The sequence below is a fragment of the Armigeres subalbatus genome, chromosome 1 (genome assembly GCF_024139115.2).
Source record: "Armigeres subalbatus isolate Guangzhou_Male chromosome 1, GZ_Asu_2, whole genome shotgun sequence".
Lineage (NCBI taxonomy): Eukaryota > Metazoa > Arthropoda > Insecta > Diptera > Culicidae > Armigeres > Armigeres subalbatus.
This window is the reverse complement of record NC_085139.1, coordinates 187,275,943-187,290,378: the sequence shown is the minus strand read 5'-3', so window position 1 is coordinate 187,290,378 and position 14,436 is coordinate 187,275,943. Positions and strand designations below refer to the sequence as shown.

Here is a 14,436-nt window from a genome sequence, read left to right as displayed (position 1 = left end):
ACTCTAGAATTGCGTGAACTTCCGCTTGAACTACGGATGGCCAACTTCCCATGGGAATCGATATATCTATCCCAGCCACTAACTCATACTCCCACTTGGTTGTTCAATTTTAAACCGTCAGTATAAAACATAATCGATCCTGAGCAAAGTTTCGATCCTCCATTCAACCATGTATTGCACCCAAGGTCAATTTTCGTTGAACAGTCGATTAAAATTGTTTTTCTTTTGTATCCGCTTAGGTATCTGGGTTCATAACTTGATACGTTCATGTATATTTTTTTCCATTGTTTTCAACAGAACGGACTACAAGCTTATTGGCCTAAAGGATTTCGATGATGTTTTATTCTTTTTATTTGCCTTGGGGATAAAATATGTCACCCGCATTTGCAACCAATGGAATGTAGTTTAATGATAAACTTGCTTGGAATAGCTTTGTCAGAATAGGTGTTCTAATTGCCTTAAAATTTCATTCAAGTCAGATGAAAGATGTAGTGAATAATCCATTTTCTTTTTTTTTCAAGTCCGAGTCCATTAGAATGATGCTTTTCCTAGGATTTTTGCAACCTGGCAGCCTGTATGCCTCCAATGTATGCTTTTAGATCGCATAATCCTCCGGTTGTAATTGGTGAGGTATTATCTAGAAAGCTGATTTGAGCTTTCCTTAAGGTTCTTCTTCTTATTGACATTACATCCCCACACTGGGACAGTGTCGCCTCGCAGCTTAGTGTTCATTAAGCACTTCCATAGTTATTAACTGCGAGGTTTCTAAGCCAGGTTACCATTTTAGCATTCGTATATCATGAGGCTAACACGATGATACTTTTAAGCCCAGGGAAGTCGAGATAATTTCCAATCCGAAAATTGCCTAGACCGGCACCGGGAATCGAACCCAGCCACCCTCAGCATGGTCTCGCTTTGTAGCCGCGCGTCTTACCGCACGACTAAGGAGGGCCCCTTAAGGCTCAAGACTCCATCACAATGTTTTGAAAATTGATGACTGTATCACTTGTTTGTAATAGTGATGCAATTGGTACGGAAAAATGCAGCAGCGATAAATAAAATGTTGTTTACAACTGGGGTGGGTGGAAATGGGGTGGTAAAAATATGTCAGTTGATGCATAATGTTGCCAGACTTGACGAATTGTTTATTTTTAATTAAAAGACATGTTCATGGTGTAGCAAATATATGGGTATTTATCGGTTTAATTTTTTTATACACCACTTGGAATATAATAGAAGCTTACGTAACATGTTTAAATATTTATTTTTGGTTTTATTGTTCAATCCGACAAACAGCAATGATTTTTTCCAATAAATAAATCTGGCAACGTCGAAGAGATGATTATTTTCTTGTGTATGCACATCTTTGTTTGCGTGTTGGCTGGCGTATACGTTGTATTGTTCGGATTGAATGAAGTTGCATCGCGTAGATTTAGTACTCACCATTTCACTTATTGCGCTAGTGAATTTGAGTCTTCCGCATTTTATTGCATTCACAATACGGTCGTCAAATTTGTCTCTCCCTTCGATTTTTGCAAAGCAGTTTTCAACAGTTTTTGGGCGTAAAGTGAATTAATTGGTAGTCAAGGTTGACAAAAAATGTGAAACTCAGTTAGTGAATATGTTTTAGGAGTGATAAAATCAAGGAAACAATGAGAAAAGATCCAGTGAAAAATCAAGTGAGTGTGTATGTGTTCGATCCGAACGTTCGAACGTTAGTATGCGTTCGATGAACAAACGAATATCGATTTAGGAAAAAGGCAGTTTTCAGCGTTTTTCCAGCAATTCCTCAGTAATTGCTAGTTTTGATAAGTGAAAAATTAATATGGAAATGCCATGAATATATTATGATAGAGGGTAAGTCCGTAAATAGCCCCAAAATATTGAATTTAGTTCAAATCTTTATTAGTATTAGTGCGGATTTGAATAAAATCATTGTCATTATCGGATTGATTACGGTTTATAGAGCCTTAAGGTTATCCCAAGATTTTAAGTTGGATGTAAGCATATGTTTTTCGGCATCTGAGTTAGAATTGGCGAGAAAATATATTACGTCTTCTTTCTAATTATGCACTTGCCAGGAATCAAATGGGAAAGTAATTCACACAATTCACACCTTTCAAAGCACCTGCTTGCCTGGAGTAATGCGAAAGAGTGAATTCCTCCTTTTAAAGCACGCATTTGCCCGAACTAATGCGAAAGAGTAAATTGCATCTTTTGAAGCACCCGCTTGTCCGAAATGATTCAAGACTGAATGCTTCTTTCTTTTAAAGCACGCATCTGCCCGGAATAAGGTGGAAGAGTAAATGACACCTTATTTTAAAGCACGCGCTTGCCCGGAATTATGCGAAAGAGTGAATGCCTCCTTCTTTTAAAGCACATATTTTCCAGAAATAAAATGGAAGAGTAAATGACTCATTTTAAAGCACGCATTTGCCCGACATATGGCGAAAAAGTAAATTTTTCTTTCTTTCAAACTACGCGGTAGCCCGAAATAAGACGGATGAGTAAATGACTCCTACTTAAGCTATTTTGAATATGTTATTTTTGACAGATAACATTAGTTTCCATTTTCAAGTCATGCAATCTAATAAAGTTCAATGCAATCTAATAAAGTGATAAAGTGAGTAAATGTTTCTCATTTTTTTCTTTTTTTGAAAAATTCTGGGTAATAACCATGCTATAACCAAACTACCATCGGGACAGGTATTGTTATATTTCTTCGGTAATCGAGGGAACAACGCTCCCCGGCACCGAGGATTTGGTTTCCTGCTTAGCGCCCATGCTCAAGCGGCGCTCATCAAGTGGGAACCAATTAATGAGAAAATAATCATTGACAGATTCAGAACACGGATAAGGAATCTCACGATAATCCAATGTTATGCGCCGACCGATGTTGCAGAGTTACAGGACAATGAGAATTTCTACAGCGAACTATCCACGACGGCATAAAGTTTCGAAAGGTGACATCAAGATATACAGGCACGACTTCATTGCGATGATCGGCTCCGACAACACGGACTATGAGCGTCATGGGACGTCATGGTCTTGGAGAAATGAGTGAAAACGGTGAGCGGTTGGCAGAATTATGTGGCAATAACGACGTGGTAATTGAAGGATCGCTCTTTCCCCATCGACCAGTGCCCAAAGTCACGTGAGTCTCTCGTGATGGACAAACTGACATCAGACGAAAATGGCGACGGAGCCTTCTTGATGTCCGGATTAACGCAGCGCTGACATCGCGTTTGACCATCACGTTCTAATTGGCGAGATCCGATAACGTATTGCTCGGATTCAGCGGCGGGAGGAGAGACTCAGACGGCGATTCAACCCACGCCGACTAGAAGATCCACCTGTGAAAAGATCGTTCATTGAAGAACTTGCATCTCGGGCAGTGGATGTTCAAGAATATGGCAGCGTAGAAGAGCAGTGGACGGCCACCAAGAATGCCTTTATCGAAACAAGCGAGAACTACATGGGTGAGCTGCGCACTCAGCGGAAGGATTGGATTACGGATGTGAGATAGAGCGATAGAGCAGGCAAGAACCAAAGCAGCCATGTACGAGTCTCGTCAGCCATATTCGACTCTAGAGTAGGAAGTTAAACGCTGCTGCAGACGGGACAAGCGAGCGATAGATTCGACTCTCCGACGGCAGTAGCAGGCAAGATTCCGCCCAGGAAAATCATGTGTGGACCATATTGTCACGCTCCGAATCATTCTGGAGCAAGTTATTGGTATTCATTGACTATGAAAAAGCATTCGATCGTCTGAACCACGAAAATCGGGGGAGTGGGGTGCCTTTAGACGCAAGGATTCCGGATAAAATCGTCGGCCTCATCGTAGCGCAGTACGAAACTTTTACGTGCAGAGTCCTACATAACGGAGCTTTGTTTGACCCCATCTGGGTAGTCGCTAGAGTGAGGCAAGAATGTATTCTATCTCCGCTACTGTTCCTCATCGTAATAGACGAGATCGTGGTGGGTGCGATTGATCGTGTACCAAACCGTGGCACTATGGGGAAAAGGGTGGCCATTAATCGAAAAATTTACTATCTCCAATTTATATATCATACGAAAGTATATACCTTAGATAAGAGCATCGTAAAATATTGAAGCGTTATGTTTATTCAGTCAAAAGATATGGACTGGCGAAGTGAAAAAAGCTGATGAAAATAATTCATTCTCTACTTTGATTTGCATGTTATGAAGTCAATTTTTCTTCAAATATAAGGCTTTCATACACCATTTCAAAGCTTAAAGCCTTAGCTTTCCGATAATTTGGTTTGTTTTACACGCGAAGATTATTATCAAAAAGTTGTAAAAGAAAAACTTTCATTATATTAATTCTTCGCTATAGAATGGTCTCGCAAACCTAATGTCCCTGGTACTACTTTATGAGTGATTTGAGTAATTTGCTTGCGCATATTTGGGCTTTTACGAGCACGCTGTTATCAAAGTTTTCTTGAAAATTGTGGTTTTTATTCTCTATACTTCGTAAAGATTAGAAAATGAATTATATTAGGAATTAGGAAGGGAGACGGGGTCTTCCGAATTCCTATTACCGGCAAATACGATCAATCAACCACCGCCTCTCTTCCTGATATTATCCCGATTTCCAGAGCAACAGCCCCCCGTCCGAAATCGCACGTTACTATGTACTATCAGAACGTTGGCGGAATGAATGGTCTAGTGGAAGATTATCGACTAGCGGTCATGGATCATTGTTACGATATCGTAGTTCTGACCGAAACTTGGCTAGACTCTCGCACAATTTCAAGCTATATTTTTGGAACTGGGTACGAGGTTTTTCGAAGTGATCGAAACTCGAATAACAGCAGGAAATCGACAGGAGGTGGCATCATAATCGCTGTAAGTTCTAGGCTGAAGGCATCAGTAATCGAAGACGATTCGTTCAACACCGTGGAGCAGGTTTGGGTATCTATTCAGCTCAGAGGCCGTAAACTATTTGTTTGTGTGGTGTACATTCCTCCAGACCGAACTCGAGACTTGGAACTCATCGACACGCACTGCCGATCTTCTTTGCGTCGGAAATAGCGTCTCCCAACGATGAAATCATCGTTCTGGGCGACTTCAACCTTGCAGGAGTCGCGTGGGTTCCAACTCACAACGGTTTCCTACGCCCTGATCAGGAGCATTCCTCGTTTCACCCGGGAGCTCTCAGGTTGCTGGATAATTATAGTACTGCAACGTTATCTTAAGTTAATTGCATCGTGAATGAGAATAATCGCTTGCTGGAACTGTGCTTCGTCGGCGGTCGTTACACCGCTCCATTTATTTCCACTGCACCTGTTCCTTTGGTCAAGGCTTCCCCTCACCATCCATCTCTTGTAATTGGAGTTGAGAATGATGACGTCCGTGACTATGTTGGTACTTCAACGGCTGTGTCATATGTTTTTCGCAAGGCGAATTATGGCAGAGTATCCTCGACCCGGCCGATGCAAATATCGCTGCACAGACTTTTTCTCATGTCTTGGCATATGTCATTGACAGACATGTTCCAAAGAAGATTGTCCATACCGACTCTAAGGTTCCGTGGATGTACCACTAGGTGTGCTCAGGATACAAGAGTGAGTTAGTGAGCAATATTGTTTTTTTCAGGAGTCATTTCTTTTTGTTCTATAAAAAGTTTTGTAACGTACTTCTAGTCAATGTGCTTGATTCGTATATTTTTTTTTATTAATATGTATCTGAAATTCAATTACAGGTCGAATCAATCATATCATCTATTTTCTTTCACTATTGAATAATCCTGCAATTGAGACCATTCATGCATGTCACGCTTTAAAGAGGAAAAGGGGGAATGGAGTAGAGATTTTTTTTGTTTGTGCTCGCTACTCACTGCACTGCCCTGCACTGCAAAATAATAATTGAAAGTGAAATGTGCAACCTAGGAAAGTATAGGTGATTGACCAAAGTTTCACATGACATAACTCGATCTAGCGATCTCGAGATAGAACTCATTACTATTATATTATTCCGTTTATATCAAATGGCTGCTTCCATAAAAATGTATAGAAACATTCCTAAGCTTAAGACATTACCGATACTGGAATAATTTCTATTTTCTGGTTTATTTTTGTGAGTTTTTTTTTGTCGTTCCTTCCGATCAATGGTACATTAGCGATTATTAACTAGGTTTTATGCAGTTTAATTTTTTAAATTTTTACGCTTTTCATATTGTTGCTTTTCCATCATTTCTAGAATATTAAATAGATAATGAACAACATGTGTGGACGTAGGTGTTTTGATCTGCTATCAATTTCGATTTAATATGTGTAAGTTATCTAAGTTGTTTTGCGTAACCATTGTTTTATATTTGTGATGTAGCAGCAAATACTCTATTAATCGCACATTTTGTTATTAGTAAGTAGTTTTGTTCATTGTGATGCGAGTTTCATTTACTCTACATTATGTAGTGACTATTTTGTGGAACGTTAATCGATGCAATTAAACAAGAATTAATTATAAGTCGAATGATTTGGTTGCCGATTAAACGATAACATCATAATGAAGATGAAGTAGCTTTTTGTGAATACTTTTTCAGTAGTAGAATCTCAAGTTTTTTTAAATAAACGGAAGAAAATGCCAATTACATATACTACACGTTGGAGAACATGGTTCTCAAATATAATAACTTTACACGTAAAATGTATATCACGGCAAAATATCGCTACAAAAATATACACGAAAATAAATAACAATGAAAATCTCCAGATATGATTTTATTATTTTCTGATCAGCTTCTCCTAACTTATTGCCACTCCAAATAAGCAAAAATGATATAAGGAAAACCATCTGTTCCTGTAACATGTGATGTATTTTTTTTTGACATAAACCAACATAAACATGACTGTGACCTTAACATCTACATAAACTTTTATGGTATTTTAGTTAAAAATACTAAACAGACCTACTAAATATACATAAGGTAAACAGCTAAACCTCTAATCTTACTTTTCCTCTGACGCAAAAAAAATCTATGGATTCGTAGAAGCCTATTTTCCGATAGTGTACTAAAGTAGTTTACCTGGCCATACTCATGGGGAAATAGGCTTTTGTAAATATCATAAACCGCTTAAGGCTTAAATAAGCATGATTCCCACATTAAACTGTAACGAGCGCCCTTACATCTTTTTGCACCACATAAAATTTGTGCTTCTTGCCGACTAATCCCCAAATGACGGCCACATTTTCTATGATCACATTGATCGGAATAGTGCACAGGGCCCCCAGAACACATGCGAGAAATTTCACCACTCCAAATCGGTACAGCGAAAATGATTTGATTACCCCGAAAACATACATGTAAATGTTGAAGCCGGCGATGAATGCACATAAAAAGTCCACTAAATTTGGGCATGGTATGGGATACAATCCGGCGAAGATCATATTCGAAGTGGAAAGTGGCATCGTCACCCAGGAGTAGACGCTGATTCCCAATAGGAGCTTGTTCCGCAGAGGAATGGTATGCGAGTGGACTACCAGTAGAATTCCTTGCAGCCAACGTTTCCTTTGCTGCAGGAAGTCCAAAAGCGTGAACGGGGATTTTTCGTACATCTCACCTTCGATGAAATTGAAAGTGTATCCTTTTGCGAAAGCGCGCATAGCGAAGAAACAATCCTCGGCTACCGAACCATCGATACCGTTGTCGAACGAGACTTCCTTCTCTGCGTGGACCTGAAACCAGAAAAAAAAAACAATTGGGATTTGTTACTGCAAAAATGTGTTATTATTTAAAATTATTTTACGTAATATGCTCCAAAAACACTTTTTCAAATGTTTCGATGGGCCGCCCTCTTATTTGGATCTATTTGATGCCCTGATGCTCTGGACAAAATTCAATTTTCTTGCGGTTTTCAGCATAACATTCTGTATTTAATTCTTCAAAAACTGAATGAGTATCATACTGCCGGTACTTTCATATCAGTCCCATATTGGTTTTTCGCATACTGAGATAATAGCCGATGAAGTCTCAAAACGCATTTTCCATGCAAAACTTTAAAAAATCTAATAAATTCAAATATTCTGCGATCTGGTTGAAATTTTGCAGAGTCATTCCTCATTCAATGAGTTAGTGCAAAACGATTCAAATCGACAAATCAATTTTGTCCAGAGCATCAGGGCATCAAATAAAACCCAATAAAAGGGCGCTCCATAAAAAAAATGAAAAAAGTTTTTTCTATACTAATTTGATGCTTTTCCAGAAAGATAAAATTCTAGAAAATGTTGTAACGCGTGGGATCGGAGAAATAAATTAACCTTTTATAAAGCAGATGATGTGATTTTTTTTATCAAATGCTGTGTCTGGAGTGATGGGAAATGTCAAAAAAATGTCATGGCATTGCTATTACTAATTTCGTAATAACTTTTTCCAAAAGTCATTTACAGTTCGAATTTTTTGATTAACATGTAGTAATTAAAGGGTCCTAGAACTTTGTCGAACAGATCATTGTTCTAAATACAAAGTGTGAGCCATGAGAGCGAGATTAAAAAAATGTCACGGAATGTCATGACATTAATGTCATCTGACACTAATTCGGCTCTCACGCCGCCAATATCATATTTAGAGAAATTACCTATTAGAAAAAGTTTCCGGGTCATTTGAGGGCTACATGTTTATTTGGAAACCATAATTGTAAATGACTTGTGAGAAAAGTTATTAGCAAGTTAGTCCCATGACATCGATATGACATTTCCCGTCACAGACTCTGGTTATCTAAGGTTCTCCCTGGTTTTGTTTTCTGCATCTGATAGTAAAAAAAATGAAGTGTCAAATATTTAATTTTTTGTGAGAATTTCCCCGCGTGCTGCGTCTGGTTGGCTAGTCACCGGACAGACAAACAAGGCTATTGTATAAATTAACAAAAACAACGATAGGACATAATGTTGACATGGCATATAAGGTGACCAGACGTCCCGCGTTTCGCGGGACAGTCCCGCATTTTCGCCATTTGTCCCGCGCTGAAATGAGTCCCGCGAAATGTCCCGCGTTTCACTTTTTTCAGAATAATGTCCCGTGAAATAAAGAAATATTTTAAAATAGCAGTAATTTAGTAAACGTTCTTCAAGAACTTATAAGATTTTGAAAATTTATTATATTGATTAATGGTTTTCGATTTTCGTCACATACAAAGCATCGCTCCAGAGGCCAGAGACTCCAGTGGTCTTTCACCCAACGCCACGGCCACTCTCGCATGTGGTTCAAACAAATTTGTTTAGCTCTCCCTTACTTTGTTTGTACTCTGAGGATAATTTTATTTAAGATGTAAGAAATATAATTTGGACGCAGAAAAGAGGTTTCTCATAAACGTCATTTGTATCTTTCCGTCTCCCACACAATTATAACTCAAGACAAAATTTTTAAAACGACTTATCTGCTTTTGTAAACAAAGATTCAAACGACGATTAGACGAATCCGATAGCTCTCCCACGCAAACCAACACCACCAATAGGTAGGTGAAGATTTCCGCTACCTGTTGATGGTGTTGGTTTGCGTGGGAAAGCTATCAGATTCGTCAAATCGTCGTTTGAATCTTTGTTTACAAATGCAGATAAGTCGTTTTGAAAATTTTGTCTTGAACTGTGGTAGTGCAACGCCGAGCGGCAGCACAAGCACTCACTTAAAACACGCACTTAAAACATTTCGTCCTAAACTCTAGCGAGTTTGAGGAATTTTGACAAGCCTGCTTTGGTGTATTCTAGGGATCGTAGTCAAATCCTCATGGACACGAGAACGAGGAAAGTTTGGAATGTTTAATTGTAGGTATCCAAAAGAGCTGTAATAAGTAAAATAAAATGGAAGGTTTGAACGTGCTATTGAGGAATATTTTACTCAATCTGCAACAATAACAATGCTTTTAAAGTGAAGAACTGAAATCATTTCAAAATTCACAGAAATAATAAATTTTCGAGATTTTACGGCTATACAGTCTGATGTACTAGAAAAATTTTAAATTTTGTCCAACGTTTCGGTACCAGGTTCGATGTCTTCTCCAGGGAAGAAAATTGTTTGCTCTTTGTAACGGAACGCCTATCATACTTAACAAAAAGCGACCAATTTATTGCATATTATTCGGCAACTCGGCCGTATGAAAACCATTTTTTTGTTAAATATCTTGGCCGTGCATATGCACAGCACATGTTTCGAAATGGACAAATTGATATGAAATTTGCGAAAAAGAATACACTTGTCTTGCAGGTCCCTCCTTTTTGAATAAAAACAAGGATTAAAAAAAATTGTCCCGCGCTGGCGCAAAAAATATCTGGTCACATTACATTAAACTCAAATAAATGTTTGTTATACATTAAACAGTTCAGAAACATTGAAAAATTGGTGGCAATATAGTTGCCACTGCCCGGCAAGCGGGACAACATTGGTGGCAATATAGTTGCCACTGCCTTGCAAGCGGGAAAAAAGGCAACTACAAAAATAAATAAAAGATTTTTTAAAATTAGGTTTTACGTAAAACCAGTCAAATCAAGGTACGTTACATTTTTTAGTGAAGAGTCCTAGTCGGAAAACGCATTATAAGTGAAAAAAAAATTGCACTTTTGCTCCCAAAAACACAACTTCTTCAAAATCCACAAACCAAATATGCAGAAAGGCAAAGCTTTTTTCACGCCATAATCTAACACAGGAAATTCAAAATAATTAATACCGACGGGAAAAATATATCTTTGTCGTTTTTTTATTATAAATGAAAATCCTTTTTCCACTCGAAACTTACGATCTGTTCGTAAAGGAACTGTTGACTTTCCATTATTTTTATGGCTCAAATTCATATGGGGTGTTACAATAAAGCCACTACATGGGAAATAATAAGTAGAACTCTTGTTGATAAATAGAAAAACATGTAATTTGTTGGTGGCAATATAGTTACCACTGCCTTATAAAGGGGTAATCATTAATCTAGGATAGACCTGACAGTACAATTCACTGTTAAATTTAGTCATAACTCTCCCATATTCATATGTTATCCATATCGATATCTGTTAGTTGGTATGCTTGCGACGGCAGTTTATACCTTAAATATAACAAAATACTTTCGCCTAATCAAAGAGAACGAAATTGTTATACAATTCTCGCTTAACTTTTCAAAAGAACCTAAGCATATTTTTTCATGAATTAATTTCAGTACCGTAATCCGGGGGAACATTGATAATTTTTTCAATTGTTTTGTAAATATTTCGTCCGTATGTGAAATCATGGCTTTTTTATATTTTTAAAATGAGTACTGCTACATGTAGAGCATATAGTTTATAGTCGAGTTTTCTTATTTTTCAATTTGGGGTAACTTTGATCAATCATTTATCTTTAGAGAAAGCGTTTGCAAACGCCTTAAGGTAGGCAATTATAGTTGGAATCTCTTACGCTGAGGCGATGTTCATCGATTGTTTCGAGAAAGGCATCTCCACCGCTAGTGTAATTATCGGGTTTTTCAACAATACATATCAAAATTTTGAAGCAAAAACTATGGACCAACCAAGAAAATTAGATTACTTATCACATAACTAGGTACGAGCTTAATTTTTTTGTTATTATCAGGGAATCAATTTTTTTGAAATGCGCCTGCGAAACAAGCGACAAAAAAAAAACCAACGACAAAGCTTTGTTTTTGTCGGAGATAATAATGACAAAGATCCGAAAAATTTTGTCAGCAACAAAAAAGAAGACAATCTTGTTGCTAACTTTTCATCCCGTTATTTTGCATTATTTCAAGTGAAAATTTCGGTTTTATGCTATCATAGTTTCTGCTTTTATGGAAATATTCGAGAATCGAACAATGATTACAAAATTAGCAGCGTATTTTCGGAGATATCAGAGCATGCAAGGCAAATGATTCTTGTCATATTGTGTTCGGGTTCTGATAAAGGTTTGTCGCTAGGTGCGTTTGTCAGTAACAAACTCTGTTGATGACAAAGAGTATATTGTTAGGCGTTGCTCGAATATTGATTCCCTGGTTATTATACTTGTTTTGAGTGCTTTTTTGGCAGCTTGCTGTGAGTTCAAAAATTATTGTTGATTTTATTGTTCAAATTTTGGCGAAAAATAAATGCAAAATCATTCAAAAGTTATATCATTCAGCAGCAAATTTAGTCATGATTAAGATACCTAACTCACAATAAGTACTTGTAATAACGGAAAATAATAATTTATTAATTTCTTGAAAATGGTTAAACTGATCAATGTTACCCCAGTGATCAAAGTTCCCCCTGCTTACGGTACTGTAATCAAAAGCTATCATATTGACCTGCTGATTGCAGTACTCAAATTAATTCATAAAAATGTTACTTAGGTCCTTTTGAAAAGTTGTGTATTAACACAAAAAAGGTATCCATGGAATTTTTATGGAGAGTGTATGCTCACTTTCGACCAAATGTTCCTTCGACTAAACGTCCTTTGGACTGAACGTCATTTGATTAAATGTCTTTCGACGAAATCTCCCAAAGCCCTCGGCATAACTGTCCCGCCAACTGTTTTAATTATATTGTGGATCCGCGATGTTAACATTAGGCATATTGAATCAGACCGCATCGTGCTTTCGTGCTTCGCGTTTTGCGGTTCTTTCTCTCTTTGCGGAAGGAAGTTTTTAATACTACCCGAAGCTATTTTAATTTCAACGGTGCTTCTTAGCGCTATTTGTACCCACTGATCCCGTTACGATCTTTGCAAGGACCCGTGCCTTCGTTTTACGTTGGACCCGTTTGCGGAAGTAAAATTCCGACAAGCGGTGGTAATCCTGCAGGGACATCGTTCTGGGAAAAAACCTCTTAGAAGGTCACGTCTCCACGCTCAGCAATGAGTATCAATAAAAACAAGAGGAACGGTGAGTCTCTGAATTTTCCACTTTCTTCTAAGAAACAAGGTTTCATGACCGTCCTGCCTAAGCGTGGAAAATATAGAAGGAAGCTGGAGACTTCAGATATTCTTTCTAACCCTAACATTCAAAATAATTCTTCTCCTATCGAACTGAGCAATCAGTTCGATTTGATTAATGATGAAATTGAGCAAATCGAATCTACTTCTAGCCCAGGTGATTCGATTCATGCGAAAAAGCAAAGGATTCCGCCAATTGTGGTATCTGTTGCCGAGTTTTCTGGCTTCCGGAATGAGATTTTGAGTAACCTTCAGAGGATCAAGGTTTCATTTCAGATTGCTAGGAAGGGTGACTGCCGCGTTTTGCCGGGATCCTTTGACGATCGCAAACGTCTTCTTCACTATTTAACTGAGAAGCGCCATAAATTCTTCACATACGACGACAAAACTGAGCGATTGTTCAAAGTCGTCTTGAAAGGTCTCCCCAGTGATGACAAATCACTGGATGAGATTAAATTGAAATTTCTCAATTACTTGGATTTTCACCAGTCCAAGTAATTAAGATGAAAAAGAAATCCCATTCTGGTACTTCCCAGAGGGGCATTTCTCAAGAATTTTATTTAGTTCATTTTAACAAACGTGAACTAAATAATATGAAAAGTTTGGAAAAGGCCTGTATTATGTCTCATGTCCGTGTTACATGGGAACATTTCCGCAGGCCTGGGGGAAATTTCCAAAACCCTACCCAGTGCCGTAAGTGCCAAAAGTGGGGTCATGGAACCAAACATTGCCACATGGATGCTAAATGCATGATTTGTGGTGGAACCTCTCACGCCAAGGACGCATGTCCTGTGAGAGAAGATTCCAATAAATTTAAGTGCGCAAACTGTGGGGGCAATCATAAATCCAATTTCTGGGAATGCCCTTCACGCAAAAAAGTTTTGAATTCCCGTGCAAAATTGATGACGGGAAATTCCAATCGGATCCCTGATTCGACGGGTAGAAATTTTTCAAACGCTCAAATTTCGAAACCGGTTACCGGTCGAGCAATTCATACCCACCACAATTCACAAACAAATTTTGCCGCTCGTCAACGGGTAGCAAGCACTTCAGTAAATTCCAATTTTTCCAATGTACCTACGTATGCAAACATCGCAGCTGGTAGACAAAATTTCTCTTCTCAAAATGAGGTTTATACCCATGTCCCAACGGAAAATAATGGTCATGTTGCCGATTCAGGTAGCATGACTGCTTCCATTTTGATTTTTAACTGAACAATTGCATCACATGATTGATGCAATGTTCAAAGCAAATACCATTCCTGAAGCTGTTCAGGTTGGTATAAAGTACACACAAAAATTGTTATCGGACTCCGTTTCAATGGTGTCAGGCCGTTTGGCCGAATGCCATTTGGCCGAATGCCGTTTGGCCGAACGCCATTTGGCCGAATGCCGTTTGGCCGAACGGGTCATTTGGCCGAATGCCGTTTGGCCGAATAGTAAAAAAAAATTGACATCAGTTCACGAGTGGTATTTCTTCCTACTTCCTTCTTTCTTCTTCTTTCTTTCTTCACCCTTCCTCCTTATTCCTTCTTCCTT

General features: G+C 38.2%; 1 protein-coding gene across 3 annotated transcripts in view; it reads right to left on the bottom strand.

The window, feature by feature from the left end:
- Window positions 1–6,728: 6,728 nt before the first annotated feature.
- LOC134205616 (beta-1,4-mannosyltransferase egh) overlaps window positions 6,729–14,436 on the bottom strand; it is a 435,947-nt gene continuing 428,239 nt past the window's right edge. For all 3 annotated transcript variants that reach the window (XM_062681029.1, XM_062681028.1, XM_062681030.1), the window contains exon 3: window positions 6,729–7,698. In XM_062681029.1, the coding sequence (XP_062537013.1) occupies window positions 7,126–7,698 (573 nt within the window). In that variant the 3' untranslated portion in view covers window positions 6,729–7,125. The remainder of the gene's footprint in view (window positions 7,699–14,436) is intronic.